Source organism: Physcomitrium patens, chromosome 25 (genome assembly GCF_059467195.1).
Source record: "Physcomitrium patens ecotype Gransden chromosome 25, ASM5946719v1, whole genome shotgun sequence".
NCBI lineage: Eukaryota > Viridiplantae > Streptophyta > Bryopsida > Funariales > Funariaceae > Physcomitrium > Physcomitrium patens.
In genome coordinates, this window is record NC_143434.1 from 2,891,663 (window position 1) to 2,913,839 (window position 22,177).

A 22,177-nucleotide genomic window follows, 5' to 3' on the forward strand; every position below is an offset into this window, starting at 1 on the left:
AAATCTATAATACTTTATCTATAGATTTTTTATAAAATTCAGAAAATTTTCCAAAATATAAATTTTACTTTATCATCATAGCAATAAATAGAATTATTAAACATTACTTATCAAGCTACTCCATTGCCACTTTAATATGTGAATATATTGTTGTGCCATTCTAAGATAATCCAAAAGAAATGAAATAGTTTATTTGATGTAATTTTTTAGATTAAATATGTTATTAATATTAATTTTTTATTGTAGTCATCTCATATAGGTTAAATGGCGGATAAATTTCCACCTCCTATTTACAAATTAGAAATCTTTTTTAGCTCAATGTTTCTTTTTTATAAGAATTTGAAGTTTTTTTCTTCCCATTAATGACCTTGCTACATAATATCACATGTATCATTGTTAATACATTCAACTAACATCAAATCAGAATTATTGGAAGAAAGAGTTTTTTTATTCCTAATTCTACTTAGAGCTCCAATTCATTCTACCTTTGCTTGAAACAAGTAAATCTTTATATTCTTCAATGACTAGAATTTTTATATATATTTTTAGAATAAATTTATAATATTTTATAATTTTATTATATTAATTTTTACTAGTATCTTTTTGATATTGGCTTACGTCTTTATAGATCCACATATTTATTAACTTATATATTGATATTTAGTCAGGCATTATAATATTTTAAGTGGTTGTTAATAACTTATGTCCTGGAAATAAACATAAGCTCATAATTTTTTAAATTATTTTGTTGATAAAAGACTAATCTTTAATTTTTCTATGTATATGCTTTATCTCTAAGCTTATCTTAAATCTTACATAAATTTTATTTATTTATTTATATTTCTTTTTCCATAAACAACACCAGTATTTTTTAATACTAATTTTTTTTCATTTAAAAAAAATAGAGAATTTTGTTGCTCTAAGATTTAATCTACATTATGATTAAGTAAATCTTAGATTTAATTTCTATGAACATTTTTACTAATATTTGATGGATGACAACTAATCTAATCTAAAGATTTAATAATGCATCTTTATATAATAATTTTTCTTTATACTTGTTGGTAGTAACTATATAAGAATTTTAATTTTTTATATATCCTTTAATACTTCTAAATTGTAAATTGTCTCAAAAGGTACAAAAGCCGATCTATATGCCATATAAAAATTCAAGTATTATTTTTTTTTTCTTTCCTTTTCCAATCTGGACTTTAAATAGATATAACTTTTTCCAATACTCATACTAGGTTATATTACTCTATCAAAATTCTCTTCTTTTTAAATTTTAGCTATTTATTTGATTGATTATAAGAGGATCTCTTTTCTATAAAGTATACTATGAAAATGTATTGAGTTAAATATTCAATCTTTACCGTTACTATGGCCTCATTTAAAAGAATTTTCATTATAACAAACAAAGCAAATAAAAAATCTAAAATAGTTGCAGCCAAAACCATAAAGAAAAGATATACCATACATTATTTTAGTTGGATATAGTTGTCCTATTCTTCTCTAAACTCCCACCTTCTTTAGACTCCTATTATTTGAAATAAACTTTGAGATAAATTTTGAAAATACTTAAAATAATTTTTATGTTTATTTCTAAATAATATTTTACTTGCTTTTATTACATTTACACCTGGTACCATTTTTGCTTGCGCCCTTAGACATGCTCCCTCAACACAAACATGTTTTGCTTACAAGTCCATTTGCCTTAATTAACATAATTCTACTAGGAGCTAACATTTATAATTTATAATTATTGTTATTATTCATTTTCTTTTATTGAGTTCCATGTACACCTTATTCTTTCTCTTAAATATTTTATCTTGAATATATAAACAAAATTATGTACAAACATACCAAAAAAATCACACTACCTAAGGTGCCATAATTAGGTATACATTCTTATTACCATTGTCAAACCTCACCACAATTCCAGAGACATCTATCATAAATATGCACTTCTTAGATTCCAACTCTATTTGTAATTAATTTATAAATACAAATATCTACAAAGAAAAACTGTAATTGATTTTAAATATTTCTTTAAAAACTAAAAATGGTAAAATAAAAAAATATATTTTTTTCAAATTTTCAAGCACTTAAACAATTTGAAGTTTTTTTAAAAAGTGTGAAGTATATTAAAAATTATTATTATATATATATATATATATATATATATATAACATCAGCGATTTTTGTACAAAAATTTCTCAAATATATAAACATATGGGAATGTTAAACAGGCTCAAGTTTTTACTAAATAGACCCACCTTTGATGAAGAATATAGTAATCATTATGAATGTGGTTGGTTTTTATTGGTGGCAGATCCAATAATAGGAAAATGAACCTAGAAATCATTATTTTTTTCCATGATGGTTAGAATGGGTGGGTAAGTTTAGTAAAAACTTGGGTCTATTTAACATTCTCCTCTATCTATCTATCTATGTGTATATATATATATATATATATATATGTATTATTTTTAAAAAAACTCTTCACTTGAGATATTGTGTGCAATCTGTTGCTAGCAAGAAATCCAAAATTACATATCCGGAAACAGTCTCTAGTTACATGCTAATTATCACCGTAATTGTTTCGAAAAAAAGAACGAACAAATGAACAGAGTGGAAGGACCGACCAAAAAGAGCGACGGACCAACCAACCGACAAGACGAAGTGAACGAACAGAACAAACAGAACGAACAGATCGACCAACCTACCGACACCACCAGACGGAGTAAGCGAACAGGACGAACGAACGAACGAACGAACGAACAGAATGACGGACGGCCGTCACCCGCTTGGGTCAGTGTTGGTCCCAGTCCCAGCCGCTGTCGATAGCACTGCATGGTCACCAGATTCTGCTTTGCAGCTACCGCCTCGGCATGAGTCCAACCGCGCGCGCTGCAGATCACCCTGTCCTCTCGCGTTCCACACGGTTCTATTGTTTGAGCTTTATACCACACAGTCAACGCACATTTTGTTTGCCTCTTTCGTCAACGAGGCTCATCTGCGAAGCATTTTGATGGCCGCTCGGACACCCAGTTTGTCGCAAGCTACACAGAATTGATGGCCATCACTGCGAGTTCGGTGAGGCCTCTCGGAACTCCTGGACGTTGTCCCTCCTTTTTCTTTTCATTGAAGTGTCATGTGAAGAAAGCAGCTTTGTCTTGCAAGCTGTGTTACCCAAAGGTGTGCTTTGCGTCATTGCATGAAACACACAGACGGGTCTCATGTGGAGTTTGTTCAATACAGATTGGTGCCGTGATCAAACGTAAGGACTGTTGATTTTCAAACAAAGACGAGAGAAGGGGCCAAGATAGTGATGGTTGGTGGACTGTGGTCAATAATGCTGATCAGATTCAATAAATGCATCGAATTTCCCTTTTCTTTTCTTCTACTAATCGTAAATATTAATTTAGCCTCATTCTCTCTGCCTTAGATCTCACTTTTCTTTGGAAACTTAATTTGGTCAACGAACGATTTCATTGCTTAACCTACAACTCAACCGCCCACTGCCAGCGTTTTGGGTTTGGAAGTGGATCACGAAAGCTTGGAGATCATCGGATTGCGAAGTTCATGTCTGGTTATTTTGACAAGGAAAAAACTTCTGCAAGCGAATGTTGGACTCTGAAGTACAAGGTTCTGTTCATCTGCTTTTCATATCTGGCTCCTTTCCATATCCCAATTGAGTCTTTTACCCGAAAAAGGTACTAGATAGCCGTCAGACACGAAATCATCCTCCATTTATAACATTCCAAATCACTAAAATTTACGATATTCCTTCCAAGTGTGTACTTTGCATAGCTATTCTGACGTGGCTAATACAAGGCAATGAAGATGACACTACATTACGACTCTACAGAGTCACCCAGTTGAGGAGTCAGTAAGCAGCGATTAATGCTGTTCCAGGAATGATGCGATATTCCGTGCACTTTCCACTGCCATCCCCGAGAAATCAAAAATCTAGTTACTCATAAATGCAGTGCAGCGGATAAGCCGCCGCATGAGCAGCTGCAGACTGCAACAATGGCTAAATAAGCAACCTAATCTTGATCTGTAGACGCAAACACCTCCACTTGGGCAACGGGAATCATTTGAGGGACGGAGTCGCCCAATTGAGAGCTCTCAAGGGAATCAAGGCTGCAGAAGGACTTTCCGGTATTAATTGTTTGTTGTGACTAAAGTGCGAAGTTATAGGTGCAAGCGACCTTTTCAATGTGCCTGCCTGAGGGTGGATTCTATTCCAGCTTTCGGCAATGAATGTCTTCGGCTGGAACATTGAGAATCATTGGATATCATGCTAGTTTTGCACCTGCACTAGCGGATGAGGAATTGGGGCCCAGTGTGCTAGAAGTAAGTCTAGGGACTGATATTAGACTTCGATTGTCAAGATTTTGGCAACGGAGAGCTGGGTTGTGAAGGCTTAACACATTCGACGAGTATCAGGAATTGTAGTCATGAGAACACGAAAAATTTAGACACTTAGAGGGGGGTTTTGGTGTGTGAGCGAGAAGGTGGAGGTTCAGAGATTTTCTGAGCTGGCCAGCACATGTGTTGGTGGTGAAGAAAGATGTCGTCGTTCGCCTTGGAGGAGTTCGTTGGCAATGGGGTGCTGCGTGACCAGATGGATAGCTTCATTGCCGATGGCTGGGCTGATGTGCCCACGCTCAAGTTTATGAGCAAGGAGGATATGGATACTCTTCAGCTCAGCCAAATGCAGCGTGTACGTCGAATAATCCTTCATTGCCGAGCCTTCCACGATTTAATTGCCTTTGACTTTGGCACTAGCTGTTGAGAAGTCAGGTAGCGTGTCGTTGCAGCAGGTGTAAATATTTTTTTTCAACGTCATCGACATAGTTCAGAGTCGTGTGCTGGAGCTGCTTCCGCCACTGTCGAAAAAAACAAATTGAAAAGGATCTTATTAACTGTACCTCTTGTTAGTTTCAGTGGGTTGAAGCTCAAAAAACGAGGCAGTGCTTACCTTCACATTAGCAAGTGCGATTTCGTGGTCTTGAAAACGTTTTAGTTGTTCAAGTGTGGCGAATTTCATTCGACATGTCACTCAATCTTCATTTACTGCTCCGCAACATGACACACTGCGAGAAATTGAAAATGGCACCAAATGAATTCTCTTAGCTGTCCTTGTAGAACACAACTTGACGTTTCTGTCAGAGACAGCAGTCTTTCTTTTTTCTTCTTTCTTTTTTTTTCTTTCTTTTTTTTCTTTTTTATTTAATGCAATGTGAAATTGTTGGAAATGAACTGTCAAATACATGCGAAGCTATTCTCTAATTCTATGTCTTCCCTAATCTGTGCAGGATGCGCTGGAGATTCGGTCTCACCTCCATGACAGAATGCTCATGAGGTATGCGGACACCTTAGAAGCCTCAGGAAAAACGTTGTCGGAGCTTCTCAGCACCAGCCCAACCCAACTCACCATCGATTACAAGATGCGACGAGGTCATGTCGCAAGGTTCTTAGAAATGGGAGGCGCTTGCGCTGTCAAGTTGCCTAACAATCTTACCCTTCCCGCTCGGAAGTTCACCGCCGTGCACCGTGGCAATGCCGGCATTCGTGTCGATAATGACAATGGGTTTGACAATGTCGACGAGCCCCTACTCCCTGTCGCCGCCGGAGATCAGAAGCCCCGGTTCACCAACGATGTGAAAAGCAAATTCGAGGTGTCACCGCAACCCAGCATGCAGAAGAATGAACTGAACAGCTTCAGCAGCAATCATGAGGGTAAAACTCCTGCTCCCATTCCTATCTAATCAATTTCTGTCACTGACTATCATGTTAGTCAACATTCTGTGGATACTGATGAGATCGATTGGACGAGGGAGTTGTGTAGTACTCAAGTCGCCCGTGGTGCTGAAAGGACCCTTTAGCGGGCAAGCTCCATCCTCGAACAGCAGAGGCATCTTCTCAGCCCCGGAGGTGCCGCCTCGACTATGCGGCATATTGCGAGACAAAGGCGTGAAAGAGGAGATGACCCCTCTTTCAGTTCTAGAGAAGATCATGGTCCAGAAGGTGACGCCGGTATACACCAAGGGCGCCAACCCCTTCAAAAACAAAGGGTCGCTTAATCCGTTACCCGCTCCTGTGAAGGCGTCTGAACTGTGGGCGGAGAAACCGACGATTATTCTATGTCTTCGTCGTCCTGGGTACGTATCTCATCTCATATATTGAACTCCTGTCTTGCCGCTCACACCACTCACAGTCTCAAACTGATATGAATTCACTCAGGGATACTATCCTGAATCAGTCTCTTACGATTTGATGTCGCCCGATTGATCAGATGTGTGATGTGCCGCGCCGAAGCACATCAGTTGTACACCCGCAAGCCAATCTTCGACGCGATGGGCATCCAGTTGGTCGTCTTGCTCAATGAATACGTCGACAGCGAGGTATATACAGAAATCGATTCTCGCCACAACCTTCTCATACTATAGCCAAATCCCTGCACTTCGAAAGCTTCGAAAACCGTCTAGAATCTGCTCGACCCCCGATTACTAATGCACGACGGGGCCTGTGCTTGCAGGTGAAAGCATTCTGGCCACGGTACTGGGGCGGAGTAGTGGTCGCGGATAGCAACCGGGACTTTTTTAAAGCACTTGGACAAGGAAAAATGCCCCGAGAGAACTACTTGACTGGGTTTTTCCTAAACCCGACTGCGCTCTCGAACTTCAAGCGCGCTACGGCCACGAACTTCGACTGGAACGTGAGGGGCGAGGGGAATATCAAAGGAGGCATGTACATTCTCCGAGCTGGAAGCGGCGGGATCGCTTACCAATTCGTAGAGCGCAACTTCGGCGACTGGGCTCCGCTCGACGAAGTCATGGAAGCTTGCGAAATCATCATGCAGGTATGGCGCCATCAGAAGTTTTGTGCTCTTCTCACAGATTCTTCTTTCCTTGCTTTCTCTGTGGTTTCAATTACCGACAAATTTGTAGGCCATTCTCGGAGTGATGAATCACCAAGTTTTGAAACTGTGATGTGGTGGTTGCAGAAAAAATGATCTGCACGGAGTGTAACTCGATCACGACTGAAGAATCTTTTAGCAATTTTTTTTACTCTTTTTTCCTCTTTTTTTCTTACTTGGTCAGTTTACTACGTATGATACTGCTGACATAGAATTGTACAATTTGTTCTTGCTGGAGTTGGGTGCTGATCAGCTCAGGAAGCAATAAGGAGTGTTAGATAGACCCACTATGCTGGGTTCAATACAATCTGGGAGTTTCCACTTCTGAAAAATGAGATGATATTATATTGTTGGTTTTGATACTTGGACCTGTTTTTAGACATGGCTCTTTTTCACATCCACTGTGACGGATCCAAATGATTTAATGCAAATGATTATTGTCTTGGCTTCTGCTACTCCTTACGCTCTGTTTTATCTATTTTGAGAATATTGATTTGGCACTGTCAATCACGTCTAGGGTAAACAACAGGATTATAATGATTAAAAAGGAATTATTTTTCAACAAGAGCATATAACTTTATAGACAGAGTAGGTAGATGGTTAAGAATTGTCTTACTACACATTAGCCCAAGTTGCATCTTTCTCTATTTTAGCTTCTGTTTTGTATTTTTTGTCTATGTCTTGCTATTTATAGTCGAGTTTAGTTGTGGAGTGGTAGTTGCCAGGTGATAGTTTTGAATATCACCAAATTTAGTAAAAAAATTGTCAATACAATTTAGATTAGTTTCATAGAGTGTCATAACATCTACTCTCTTTGTCATAATTATTTATTTTGAAGTGCGTTGAGGGATATATAAGATTTAAGTCCTCAGTCTTATAGAGAGTATTGAAAGAACCTCTTAGAGATTCTTCACTCCTAATTCAAGTTCAATTGTGTCAAAATACTCTAAAATCCTAGGAAGACTCATCTTTTTGAAATTGAGCCTTAGGAGGAGCAGAGTGTTGTAGATCAATACCCTTCGATAGTACTAGTACACTGTTTGATTGAATTTCTTGGTGTAGAGTTTTGAAATATTTGGCGGGGTTTTTTCCACTAAGCTTCATTTGAAAAATATCCTACCTCACATACAAGTGTGAGGTAGAATTACACTCAGGTGAGGTGTTGTAGCTTGTGCTAGGGTTTGGTACGGCTGGAACTACATTGGAGTAGCCCTGCGGTCAGGGGCTCCGAAGGGTGGTGTAACAGTTGGTGTTGGGCTGCCACAGAGAGGTGGTAGCGAAGTTGCGCCATGGTGGCGTGATACTGCGCCAGGGTGTTGTTGCGGGATGGTACGACATTGTTGCGACAGCCCAAGGCATTAGGTAAGGACACTAATGCAACGCTGGATTAATGCAACATTCTCCATCACGACTATGCTTTCTATCAAGGTTGCGGCAGAGGAGTGCTGGTACGCCATGAAGTCTGTAGTAATCAGATATGGTCTGCGTTTTTGGTTGACTTTAGACGTGGAAGCATTGAGGAAACCTCAACTTTGGAGATGATTCAACAGTGGTAATTAGGCTATCCAAAAGTTGAAGAGCTGTACCAAGATTTCTTGTGAATTTCCAAATTTTGCAATAGAAAAGGGAGATTGAGCAAGAGTTGACAAAAGAACAGATAGCATGGGCTGATGTTTGTGGGATGTTAACAACAAAAACATGGCCTACATTGAAGGTACATGGACTGAGTGCCAAGATACAGATCTCAACTTGTGTAGCATAGTGATGTCATGATCGATTACGGCCTTTGAGAACTAGACACTACGAGGGCAAGCAAGCACTTCAGGCGAGAAAGAATTTGGTTACCAAAGTTTTTCTGTTCATTGTGTTATCAAGGATTTCGTGATTTAGACTGGTGCTTTCTCTTATCGACTGAGTATTTGGAAAAAGAGGTAGTTATTTGGTTTGCGTGGTCAGAGTCTTTGTGAAGAACAGGCTCCAATCACCGAAGTAGTAGCTTTAGCAGTCTTCACCATATTATTTAAGTTTTGAAAGGACCTTATTTGAGAAGGTGTCCAGATCATATCAAATTGCCCAAAAAAAGACTGGACGAGTATGGGACTGTCTTGAAGTGCAATGCAGCTTTATTGATGGTTGTGAACTTGGAGAAAGAAGCTGAAGCTGTTGGTAGCAATATGGATATGCCAGCCTCAGTGTCTGAAGAGTTGCTTGAAAAGGAGCTCGTTATGCATCAGTGTGTAGAACAGCTCAAATCGTATGAGAGGAGCCATGCCATGATATGTTTTGATTTGAAAGATGTTTTTTTTTTATGTATAAGAGAATAAGTCCAAGATTCAGATATGGCTCTTTGAGCAAAATGATATGCGCATTGAGTTGATCAAATTGATAAAATTCAACTTCAAGCACATGGTCTAATTAATTTAGTAATTGTAAGATGGCTTTCTTAAGGCTTGTTTAAGACAACAAGACAAGAAGAGTATTTTATTTCAAAAACTCATTAGAGTTTTTCATACTCTTTAAGCTATACAACTTTCCAAGCTAAGTTATATTATGAAAATATGCCTATTATTTTAGAGTATAGATTTAAAAAAAATTATAAATTGCCAAAAATAAATATTATATTTTAGATCCATCTATATTTATTCATGCATCTAAGATAGAAACTTAAGCTTATTGAATTTGGCAATGATAGACTAATTTAATCCTTCTACTTCTTTTAGAAGTTACTTATAACTATAAAAAATGACAATCTTGTATATTAATGCAAGATATTATTTATCCTTAGAAATAACCTTATAATGTTTTGTAGAATGATAAACCACCTTATATTGTTGTTAATAGGGCTGAAGAAGCATAAAGAGCATTTCTTACATTTGTTAGCTTTACCAAATCATATGCATTTTAAAATGATGGAACATGTATTATTTTAGACTCAACTAGTATGGAATATGTGACTAATGAATTTAATGCCAATGAGTAAGAATGTGCCATGACATTTTTTATTGATACTATCCAATTGGCTAATGATTCTATCTTTGAATATCTAAGCCATATATTTAAAGTAGTATATCTCAAGTTGGATGTTTAGGTAGTTTGAGAAAAATATTAGTAACCATTATATCTTTAGAAGTTATGGAATTTAAAAAACTACTTGAGGGGTATTCTTTATCATCTTCAAAAAATTATGAAATCCTTCAAGAATATGTAAAACAATTATTTATTAATGCATATGTTAAGTCAAAAAAAATACAAAATCTTTGTTGAAGAGAATAAAATTGTTGAACATGACCAATGCATAAAAAGAAGATTATAGTCTTAGTGGAATTGTATAGCAACTAAGAAAAGAGTCATTTTTTTAAATGAAAAAAGCTAATATTAATATTATAGAATTAGAAACCAAATATAGAACTTGAAGAAAGAATAAAAAAATAAAAATAATAATACTATTTGAAAGAAGTTAAGAATTATTTTTCTTTTAGAATGAAAGACTTGAAGGTTCTAAAGAGATATGAAATATACATTGATTTAGTAGATAATGTTCCTATTCTTTGTAAAAAAATTAAATATAGTAAAGAAAATAATTATTAAAATCTAAATTAAAGAACTTATAGAAACCAAATTAGTAGAATTTTCTAATAAAGAATATGCATCAACTATTGTAATGTTTTTTAAGAAAGACATCTTTGGTAATTGAAAAAGAAGTAGATGTATAGTAGTTATATGCTTATCAATAAAAATACAAAATTAAATAGATATTTTATGCCTATTTTCAAAGAAATATTTGATAAAATTAAATATCCCAAGATCTTTAATACTTTGGATTTAAGATCTAGATATTATCAACTATTAGTAGGAGAAGAAAATACACATTAGATTAAATATTTAAGAATTAATAAATTTGGCAAGGAAAGATTATACTAATAAAAATTTCTACATTTGGATTGAAAAATGTATCAACTAAGTTCCAAAGGATGATAGATAGAATGCTTGTAGATTGTCTTTTGTAAGATATTATATAGATAATATTTATGTCTTTAGTAATAATAAAAATATATATTAAGAATATTTTAAAATAATATTAGAAAATTTGATAAAGTATAGACTTGATTTGCTTTCAAAAAAACATATTTTATTTTAGTCATCAATAGAATACCTGAAGCATATGACTTATCTAAGAAGACTTGGTGTACGATAAAGCAAAGTAAAGGCATTAGAAAATATCTTAAGATACAAATATTTAAATAAATTGAGGGTTTTTTTTGGAATTAGCTAATTATTATTGAAAGTTTGTTACAAAATTGAGTTGTAAAATTAATCTATTATTATGATCACAAAAAATTATCAATAGTGGATATAAAATAATAAATAAGAACTAAAATTTATAGAGCTAAATACTAGATTAGTTTGTGCAACAATTCTAAAGAGATTGATTCTAAGAAGGCCATACCAATTGCATACCAATTGAAGTACGTTAGGCATTGAGATTAATCTTATTTAAATAAAGCAATAAATGAAGGAGTTTTTAATAGCTTATGGAAATACATCAAAAAATAATATTAAATCATAATATATTTTATATGTATAAAAAAACTTAGCTGTAGTATAGACAATTCCACACTTTTAATGTTATTTATATAATAAGTATTTTTTCTTAATAATTAACCATCAATTAATAAAATGACTTATAAAAACAAAAAAATCACTAATAAACTTGCAAGGTGGACCTTGATGCTATAAAAATATGACTTTAAGATAATATATATGTATTATAGATATCAATAGTAATACTATTAATTAAGAAAATAAGAATAGTTGGATAGAAGTATATAAAATTAAGTTAATGTAATAATACTTTAGTAAGAAGTTTTTTAGAAGCTCTATAGATGCCAATTTAGCTTTATAAGTATTTATAAGTAATTGATAGTATTCAAAATTTTGTCCAAAAAATTAGGCATTTGTCATATATATTGACTACTTATTTCATAAGTTGGCTATATGGCAAGTATGTGAAAAATTTGTTTTGCAAGTTAGAGACATATCTTTTAAACTAAATACATGTTAGATAACTTATAAAATATTACCATATAGATTTTTAATTAAATAATATATACAAAGGCAAGAATGATATTTTTTTCACTCTTATCAATGTGTTTCTTGTTTATAGTCTAGTTTTAAGTATCCATAATATTCTTGTCTTTTGTAATAGTCATTTTGGTTTATTTTTAATATATATATGTATATATATATATATATATATATATATATATATATATATTTTGATTTAAATATTATTTTATTTATTTATGTTTTTTAAGTTCTTATCCTTGATATATTAACAAGAATATATTTATAATAGTAATTTTTTTTCTTGATTAATAGTAAATCAATTTTTTTTTCTTGATGATATGCAAGTATATGAGATATTATAGATTATCTACATTTAAATAAATAATTTTTATAAAAAAAAATTCATTATTGATTTTTTTTATAACTTATTCTAAATAAAATTAGATATTTTTTATTATATATATTATATATAACTAATACTATTAATTACCTAGGTGATAGGAGTTATATAGAAGTAAATAGAAGTAGATAAATTTTATAATATCTTGTAGAAAAAATTCTTAAAAGCTTCATAAACATAGATTTAATTTTAAATGTGTTGGTACTTAATTGCTAAGTTGAAAACTTAGCCATGTATTGCACATATTGGCCTCTTGTGATATAAATTGGCCATGTAATATATATATATATATATATATATATATATATATAAGAAATTTTATAAGTTAGACATGTATCTCACAAGTTAAATACATATTGGAGGTCCTATAGAATATCACAATATAGCTTCTAGTTAGATAGTATATATAGAGACAAGAATGATGCCATGTTTATTTTTATAAATTTCTTTTGTGCTTATTTCTTGGTTTTAAGAATCTCTAATTTTTAGTCTTTGATAATAGTCATTCTAGTTTTGGTAAGAAATACTAAATTCATGCATGTAGAAGTCATAGATGGTTGTTTATTGTCTTTTGGAAGGTGTTATCTATAAAACCATTCCTATAGATGTAGCAATACCTTGTCCAAATATCTTAGTAATATTCAATATAAATAGATCTTTGTTTCATCAAATTACTTTATACTAATTATAAGTAAAAAATATTAATCTCAAATAAATTAATTTTTTTACAATCTTGATTTTTTCTATAGTATAACAAAGATTTTTGATAATAAAATAAAAATTCATAAGTCTATTACAACCAAACTCTTATTTGTAGATGCAACAACTTTCATTCATATTATAAAAAAATAGCCATCTTTTATTATTTATGCAACATTTATTTCTAATGGTAGGAAGAAATAAAGTGACATTGTAAACAAATACCAAAATTATCAAGATATGTTTTAGAAAAAAATGTAGATATTTTTTCAAAACATTGTCATTATGATTGTTCAATTGGCTTTTAAGAAGAAACTTAGCTGCCATTTGGACCAGTGTATAGTTCATTACAAAATGAATTAGTTGAACTCAAGGAATATACTAATGAGAATCTAATTAAAAACTTCATATGCCATTCAAAATCTCTAATAAGAGTGCCTATCATGCTTGTAAAGAAAAAAGATGCATCACTACTTATAGATGTGAATTATCAAAATTTTAACAATATTAGCATCAAGAATAAATTGCCTCTATCTTTAATTCGAGGACTTCTTGATTAATTAAATCAAGCCAAAATCTATAAAAATTTAGATCCATAAAAAGAATATTCAATCATTAGATTTAACTTAAGAGTAATTATTTGCTAAGTTATTAAATAAGATGTTATAATTTTTACAACCTTCTAAACAATATAATGTAGATGAAGATCTTCAAAAACAACATGTTCTTTCTTGAATAGATGATAAAATATAACATGTTTAGAATCACAACCTTGAAAGAAAATCATAATGTTTGTTGATTTTATTCAAGGTAATAACCACCCTTGATAGTATTTCAAATGTTTTATTTGAAAGGAGTTACAAAGACCTCAACAATGATCAAATATCAAGGTAGACTTTTCATCTTAGTATAAGATACTATCAATAGCTAAGAAGACCTAATAACTACCTTTAAATAGAAAAAAGATCAGATTATGTAGCAAATATAATTTATTATATCTTGAACTTCTTTAATATGTGATTATTACTCCTTGTAGAACATGTTTTTAAAAAGAAAAAATATCACAAACATACATAAAAGAGATAAGTAGAAATAAATACATTCAATAATATATTATGAAAAAACTTGTTAAAAGCTTGATAGATTTATTTTGATTATATATATATATATATATATATTCGTCATTGGTAAGTTAAAAACTTAGTTAAAAGGTTGGCCAAGTATTATAAATATTGGCTACTTATAGTAGAAATTTACTGTATGGCACACATGTAAAACTTTCTTTATAAGTTACATATGTATCTCACAAATTGGACACATATTGGAAGTTTTATAGAACATCACCATTTAGCTTTTAGTTAGATAGTACATATAGAGGCAAGAGTGAAGCCTTCTTTATTCTTGTCAATGCCTTTTTAGTCCGTAGTATTGACTTAAGAGTCTTATCTTCTTTTCATTAGCAATAGTCATTTTAGTTTCAATACTATATTAATTTTGAGTAATTTTTATTTTTATTTCCAAAAAAAAAGAATGTATTGAAGTCTTATTGGTTTCTAATTATGTGCTTGATATAAACTTCTCAAGCAAGGTAAGTCTTTATTTTCTACTAGTGAAAAGATGTTCTATCATAGAAAAAATAATATGATTTGGTGTAGATGTTAAAATAACTTCAATTATCTCTATATCTTTACTTCCAATTAATTTTTTTATTCTTTATAATAGTGAATTGAATTGATGCATTGCAAGAATTAATTCCCTCATGTGTTCTTGTATTTTTGCAATTCTATTCTTTTTGTCAATAAGCTTAGCTAAAAAAATAAAATTTAAAAAATCACTCGAGACAAGTATCAAAAAAGATTTGACAATAAAAAAATATACATATAAAAATAGCATTTGTTTAAAAGTGGCTAATCTATAATTTCTAATATACTTATGTATTAAAAATAGATAATTCATACTTAATTAAGAAAAGACAAAGTACTCATATTATAAGTGTACTTTTATCATTCTATCAAAGACAAGAATTCAAAAAAATGTACATAAATAAGTAAGAAATATATCAAAGAAAGATAATAAATAAATATTCATTTATTTGTATTAAAAAAACTAAAATGGCTATTATGAAAGACTAAAAAAACTAGGGACTTTTAAAATTAGAGTAGGAGCAAGAAGGAGTTGATCATAATAAAGAAGGCATATTTTTTGTCTCTCTATATATGTATATATAGATATATATACCATCAAACTAAAAGCTATGTAGAAATGTTCTATAGGACCTTTAACACTTGTCCAACTTATAAAAGACATGTCTAACTTACAAAGCAAGATTTTAATGTATACATCACATGGCTAATTTATTGGTTAAGTTTTTAACCTATCAATCATCTACAAAGATGTATAAACTCAAATCTTTGTCTATGAAGATTTTAAAAAGAAATCATAAGATATTATCAAATTTATCTATTTTTATTTATTTTATTTTATTCTTTTTATCTAATTAATTTCTAATATTGGTTATGTTTGTGACATAAAAACTTCCTACTGTGAATTTTTTTGATATCATATAAATAATTATCAATCAATTTTTTAAAATGGCACATTTTTTTTCTTATAAGAATATCAATATTCATGAAAAAAATCCAAATTTTTCATTGATTATATCTATTAATAACATAGATTTTTAAATAATATTATATCACATCAAGAAACATATTTAAATTTTAGAAGTTCTTTTTTTATATAAATTTTAAGTAGACATTAACATCTTTTCAATGTTCTATCTTCAAATTAATAGCCAAATGGAACAAGTCAATCACATCCTAAAACAATACTTGAGATATATCATGAACTACTAACAAGACAATTGGATATTTTACCAACATCTATGAAGGTACATCATGTTTTTCACAACTCTCTTTTAAAATCTTATAAAGAATCAAGCATATCAAGAAAAGTATAGCCACCACCATCTTATATTGAAGTGGATAACCATGAAAAATTTGAAGTAGAAGAAGTAATTGATTTGAGACTAAAGTGAGGACAACTAAAGTACTTTTCATATTGGCACAGTTACATTATTAGTGAATGCATATGAAGTTCAATTTCAAATGTAGAAAATATCTCACAAAGGATACAATTTTTTTATTGACAACATCCTTTTAGATCTAAAGTGAAAATATGTGTTAGATGATATTGCCACCTATTATATTTAAATTTGGTGTATCTTTCACTTTGTAATATTTTTTATAGATTTTAGTCCTATTAATGGATCTTAATTAGTAGAATTATTAAAAATATAATTTTAAGTTATTTAAATATTAAAATATTAATATTAAAAAGTCTATTTGATTATATAAGTATTTATTAGAATTTAAAAGGGTTTATAAGTTACAAAAGTCTTATTAGATAAAAAGTCATAAAATTAAAGTTTTAATAAGTCTTGGATACAATTAGCTTAGTTGGATTAGTTTTTTTTTTTTTTTTAATTATAAAAACTATTGTTTAGTTATTGAGACCAATGTCTATATTGGCCTTCCATCTATATGTATTATTATTTAAGAAACCTATAAATATTAATTAGTAGGTAAAAGAAGCATAAGAAGGAACTTATGTCTTTTTTAATAGAAAACAGAATTTATAGTTAATTTAAATAAATATTTTGTATGATTATCACCAAGGATTTTAATTAATAATTATTTATATTTTAAATTTCTATAGGATTTGGTTAGGATTGATTTGGATTTTTTTTGAGTTTTTAGGATTTACTTGCGGTTTGTTAATGTTATAATTAGAATTTAGTTAAGATTTGGTTAGAATTTAGTTGTAATTTGATTTGGATATCTTTAAGATTTTATCATGATTTTTTAGAATTTATTTAGAATTTCTTTAGGATATCTTTATGTTGTCTTTGGGATTTTATTTTAAAGATTTGTTTAAGGTTAACCAAGTGTATGGTACATTCTCAAATAAGATGATACATAATATGACAATGACATTTTTGTTGAAAATTATTGGTAATAATATGTTAATATTTTAAGTGCTTACATTTTGTAACTAATTAAATATAAAATCATATTTTACAAAGAAATAAAGATATAAAATTAATAATTTTTTATTGACATTTATTTGGATAATTTTAAATATATAATTAGCATCTCATTTGTCTATAAGTCATACAAATTTTTTCAACAATAGATCTTATTGTGTATATAGATAAGAAATAAAAATCTTTCTTGTTATCTTTGTCTTTTCATTTAGTATTTAGATTGTGACAATAGTAGGGTGGAACATTCTTAGTGAAATTGGAGACCAATAATAGAGTGCTAACAATGAATCTACTTGGAAATTTTATGTACTAAAAAAATAGGTGAAGATTAGATTTGATATTTTAAAAGATATTTAAAAGAATGTAACAATAGTAGATTAGAATTACATTGACTTAATACAAGGTTGCATCCAACTTTGTTTTGGGATAAAAATTCTAGGTTAAATGTTTTGCCAATTGTTGTAGCACAAGTAAGGAAAAAAATACTTCAAAGAGACCAAAGACAACATGAAATTAGGTTTTCTAAGATAGAACTTCCAAGCAAGTTGTTATTGTGAAAGAGTGGTCCTTACTTTTGTATGAAGAATGTTATAAAGCATACAATTTTTTAATATAAATATATAAAAAAAAGTTATAAACACATATATATTAGTAACAAATTATGTAAATGATTAAACAAAACTTAATTTACACAAAGATTATAAAATAAATAAGTTTAAAATATATATATATAAACCTCTTTACACAATATTCACACAATTATAATAAAATATTCAATTATTACACAATATATATTTTCAATTATTACACAATTATTACATAATATATATATATATATATATAATTTTATTTATTTATTTATCTATTTATCTAAGTATGTGCAAGAAATAACACACGTTTTTGAAAATTCAATCAACTAATTTTAAGTTTTAAAAATTACTTTAAACAAAGTGACAAGTAAAAACTTCAAGTAGTAAACTATCTATTAATACAATTCAGTTAAATTAACCTATTCCACCCTTCAATAAAATGTCCTCCTTTGCTCATGAAATATTTTACCTCCACTCCTTGAATAACTACCCTCTTTAAATAAATATCTACTCCCTTCTATCATATTATTTTCATAATTTCATACACTACTTTCCCACTTTTGATCTAAACATTTCATCTTTTTTAATGCTATGATTTAACTTTCTGGCCTTAATTTACCACATCAATCAACTTATCATATACATATTGGCTTTGTACTGTACCACATTTGTTTTCTCAAGGACTTTTTTCAAAGAAATGTTCATCTGCTGCACATAAGTAATTCAAACACTGCAAATTGTTTAAATGACACCAAATTTTACATTTCAAAGATAATACATTACAAACTAAAAACTAATAGACTAATTATGTTATCATTGGTATGTTTTAGTGATGGGCATCAAGAGTTGTACCAGGATCTGTACAACACGCCCATGTAACTCTGCAAGGAGCACTTGTACATTTATCAACAGTTGACGCAGCAGCAGACAATAACAAGAAAATACTGAAAGCCAGTACTTTCTCATGTTCGCCTTTGGCACAGTTCATGACCGCTTTGGGTGCCACGATAGAGCTTCAAAATAGAACCGTACATAGACTTGTATTTCAAATGGACAAGAGAACAATGTATAACTAGATAATTAATCAAAACAGTTTATGCACAATGAAAAATGACAATATTCCACACACTTTCCCTATGTGTCAGTCCCAGCCCCCATGAATAACAGAAAGTAAATTTGCACACCGATCAGAAGATCATTGAGCCAGTTGTAACCAGCGGTTAAACCAGATAAATGTTCTAAACCTTGAACTCCACAGATTTCCGATTCACTATGTTGATGGCCAGAAAAGAACGAAAGGCTTGTATCCTAAGACACCAATCTAATGGTAACAGATTTGCAAGTACTAAGGAGGCAACTCGTGCAGTAAAACTGCAACTCATTTCCATTACAGGGAGAAAAATGTAATTTTACAATACTGCTCAAACTCACTGGCCAGTAATCTTTGTCATAGTCTCGTCAATGAACTTGAACAGCACTTCCCTGAAAAAGCACGAAGTGATTCACATTAGCAAATGATTAAACAAGTCCCCAAAACACTGACCTAGCGAAAGTTACGCAAGGATATGAAAGATCACGAGAGCTGAATTCTTGAAAGGCTGGACCTACAAATATGAAGTAAAAGGAACCACAAGAACAATCTACAAGTAGCAACGATGATGAGTTAGGGAATCAACAAACCTGTCGGGCTTGAAGAGCAAGTATCGGTACACAAACCACTGGCAAAAAATACTAAAAGGTTAGATATGGGTTTCCAATTCACACCTCAGACCAGGTGACATTAAACATTGCCACAAACTACACAAGAATATCAATAGTGAATCATTACTTGCAGAATATAACATCTGACGAATATCAACAATTTTCTAATGAGTCTAACCAGAGCGACCCAAATAATCGGAACTCGTTCATAGCAAAGCTGCTACCAGATGTGAAGCAGAAACTTACCCCAGAGAACAAAATTCCAACGAATTCAAAAAAGTCAGGAATGAGGGGTAGCTTGTCAACCGCCTGCATATTTACAAAAAAATGCATTAGAAGATTAATTCACAACTCAACACCTCCCTATCCAAAAATGACCTCAAAGCAACCATCCAAGTCGAAATAAAGTGCAGCTCGTTAGAAAACGTATTTATGATCATAATAAATAAATAAATAAATAAATAAATCATTTTTAGCAACAATCTTGGAGCAGAGACAATTGTAAACCATCTAAAGAACTCGAAAATTAAATGTTCGATCGGCATGCTCATGAACAGAAAACTATAGTTATTTTACATGCGCTTACGTTAATAAGGCCGGCAGCAGACCAGATGGCAACAAGTCCCGCCAATCCTAATCCTGCAATGGCGACTTTGTCGTCCGTCTTCTCCCACTGAAAAAGTAATCATGTTGTCATTTCAAAATGTCACAGTGAAAACCAAGACGTAACAAAGCTTGATTCCTAAGCAAAAGTCAATAAATTACATGAGGGCGTCCCGATGAAACGTGCATAACTAAAACAGCCACAAGATTCTATTGTGATGGCTTTTACACGTGAAATGATGCGTCCTTAATTGATTAAATAACAGAATTTGGGCCACATGAATCGAACATTAACAATAAACCTAGAGCTCAGCGCTAGTGTTGGACTCTTACCGCTTCTTGAACGCTTTTGAGTGCGTCTTCGAATGCAGCAGACGTATCATCCACAGTTGATTCAACCGTCGTCTCGGGATCCTTTGTTGCCTTCGCGGCAACAATTGTCAAATATTTCTTAGGCTCTGCCAACCACAACACGGAGACATGACAACAAATTTAGCAAGAGGGAACTATGCAGAGTGTGAAAGGGCAATGAGGCTAAACATCAGTAACAGAGGAGTTAACACATCCCACATTCGTGAATATATATATATATATGTAAGGGAGGGGGGGGAGAGAGCGAGCGAGAGAGAGAGAGAGGTCTAATTCTTGCCGCGATACAATCGTTGGCAGATTGCTCTGCTTAAAAAAAAAAAAAATCAGAACATGACAATTCGTATCAATCAGGCAAGGCGACAACAATTAGTCAAAACAAAGGCGACAACTCTTATTTCACAATCAACGCATCACGGTGAGCCCCTCCTTTCCAAAAGGCCCGTGGATTTTCAGAAATGGGCTGCATTAGGGAAGAAAATCCTTTAAAATAATAATAATAATAGTACAGCGAATCCCTAAACCGAATTAAAACAAAATAAATAAATAAAATCACTACAGGCAGAACTTATCTCATCTGTGCTGTGCATCAAGAAGACTGAGCATAAAACTTGGCTTGGGCAGGAAACACACAACAATTAGGCCGCTACAGACTCCGACACAACACAGCTCAAGGCTATACCCTCAAACATCCGATTCATGGGGATTTCAGAGTGAAAGCGTTCAAAGTGCTATATGCACCCAGAAATGTAGACTTCGCCGCACAGAATTCAGTTGTATGCACGAGTAACCAAAATCGTACCAGTTCGAAAGGCAGCACTGCGAGCGGTGGCCGGAACCACGACGCCGGTCTTGAAGGAAGCCCGGCGAGTGGACAGCAACGTCCCATAGGAAGCGATGGTCCTGGTCGCAGTGGCAACATGGCTGTTGGCGGTACTGGCGGCGACCACGGACGACACGACGCATGCAGAAGTAGCTGCCATGATTGCAAACCTAAACCGCAAAGACAGCTTCGGGCAATGAGCGGCACACCCTAAACAAGACACCCAAACTCCAAAAACGTGGTCAGAAAATCACAGCACTGGCGGGAGCGGTGGGTTTTCCTTTGCAATCGCTACCCTTCACCTCCGGTCACTCGATACCTCAAGCTCCTTTCTCCGCTATAGCCGCTCTCTCAGGATAGGTCCGCGCGGGCACCGAGCTCCCCGCGGGAATGGGGCTTTTTCGCCCCACCCACACATTATTCTATTCTAATTTTCAAACCAGTTCAATCACATCCGAGATAAATATATTTCAACGGCGGAAATGTCATTCATGCTTTCGGTTAACCGGTCACGAATTGCTAAACTTGGACACCGCGGTGCTTCCAAAGATCTCTCTCACTTGGGCCTTGCTCTACTCGTTTGCGTGTCTCTCCCAGGAAGTGGGACATTGGACACTGTCCATTGATCGCTCCCCAACTGCATTGCCTCATCCCTGCAGCGACTCGTGCCGTCATTCTTCGAGCCAGTTCGGCACAGAGAATGAAAACAAAATAAACCGAACATATAATTACTGGGCACGAATTGCCTGTTCTAACTTGGAAATCGACACAGAGACAACAGGTGTAACGCATGCCTGAACGGTCTCAATAGAATACAACAAAGTTTCTGTTGCAAAAGTTCCTTTCCATATCTTCAATAAAAGCTGGTGCACATGTGTTGTTCACGTGTGTGACAATTGACTGCATGCACCTTCATAAGCTTCAATTGGGTCACACATATGAAATGGGA

General features: G+C 32.4%; 2 protein-coding genes across 2 annotated transcripts; one reads left to right on the forward strand and one right to left on the reverse strand.

Moving 5' to 3' along the window:
* The first annotated feature begins 4,125 nt into the window (after nucleotides 1–4,125).
* On the forward strand, nucleotides 4,126–7,386 carry LOC112278329 (uncharacterized). The gene is made up of 6 exons (XM_024511641.3): nucleotides 4,126–4,732; nucleotides 5,328–5,751; nucleotides 5,861–6,173; nucleotides 6,308–6,416; nucleotides 6,551–6,874; nucleotides 7,019–7,386. The coding sequence occupies exons 1-6, from the start codon at nucleotides 4,580–4,582 to the stop codon at nucleotides 7,025–7,027; spliced, it is 1,332 nt and encodes a 443-aa protein (XP_024367409.1). The 5' UTR covers nucleotides 4,126–4,579; the 3' UTR covers nucleotides 7,028–7,386.
* Nucleotides 7,387–18,742: 11,356 nt separating this feature from the next.
* LOC112278543 (protein CURVATURE THYLAKOID 1B, chloroplastic) lies at nucleotides 18,743–21,464 on the reverse strand. Its single transcript, XM_024512170.3, has 6 exons — nucleotides 21,208–21,464; nucleotides 20,370–20,494; nucleotides 20,020–20,106; nucleotides 19,680–19,742; nucleotides 19,413–19,450; nucleotides 18,743–19,214 (listed from the first exon to the last, which is right to left on the reverse strand). Exons 1-6 carry the CDS (start codon nucleotides 21,386–21,388, stop codon nucleotides 19,160–19,162), a joined length of 549 nt encoding a protein of 182 aa, XP_024367938.1. The 5' UTR covers nucleotides 21,389–21,464; the 3' UTR covers nucleotides 18,743–19,159.
* Between the last annotated feature and the right edge of the window lie 713 nt (nucleotides 21,465–22,177).

Bases quoted from the DNA above. Each gene is read 5' to 3' on its own strand.
- LOC112278329 (XM_024511641.3), top strand. From the start codon at position 4,580: ATGTCGTCGTTCGCCTTGGAGGAGTTCGTTGGCAATGGGGTGCTGCGT. The intron at 4,733-5,327 runs GTACGTCGAATA...TAATCTGTGCAG, and splicing joins AGCTCAGCCAAATGCAGCGT to GATGCGCTGGAGATTCGGTC. The intron at 5,752-5,860 runs GTAAAACTCCTG...GGAGTTGTGTAG, and splicing joins CTTCAGCAGCAATCATGAGG to TACTCAAGTCGCCCGTGGTG.
- LOC112278543 (XM_024512170.3), bottom strand. From the start codon at position 21,388: ATGGCAGCTACTTCTGCATGCGTCGTGTCGTCCGTGGTCGCCGCCAGT. The intron at 19,743-20,019 runs GTAAGCGCATGT...GTAAATATGCAG, and splicing joins CTGCTGCCGGCCTTATTAAC to GCGGTTGACAAGCTACCCCT. The intron at 19,215-19,412 runs GTTTGTTGATTC...GTGCTTTTTCAG, and splicing joins TTGCTCTTCAAGCCCGACAG to GGAAGTGCTGTTCAAGTTCA.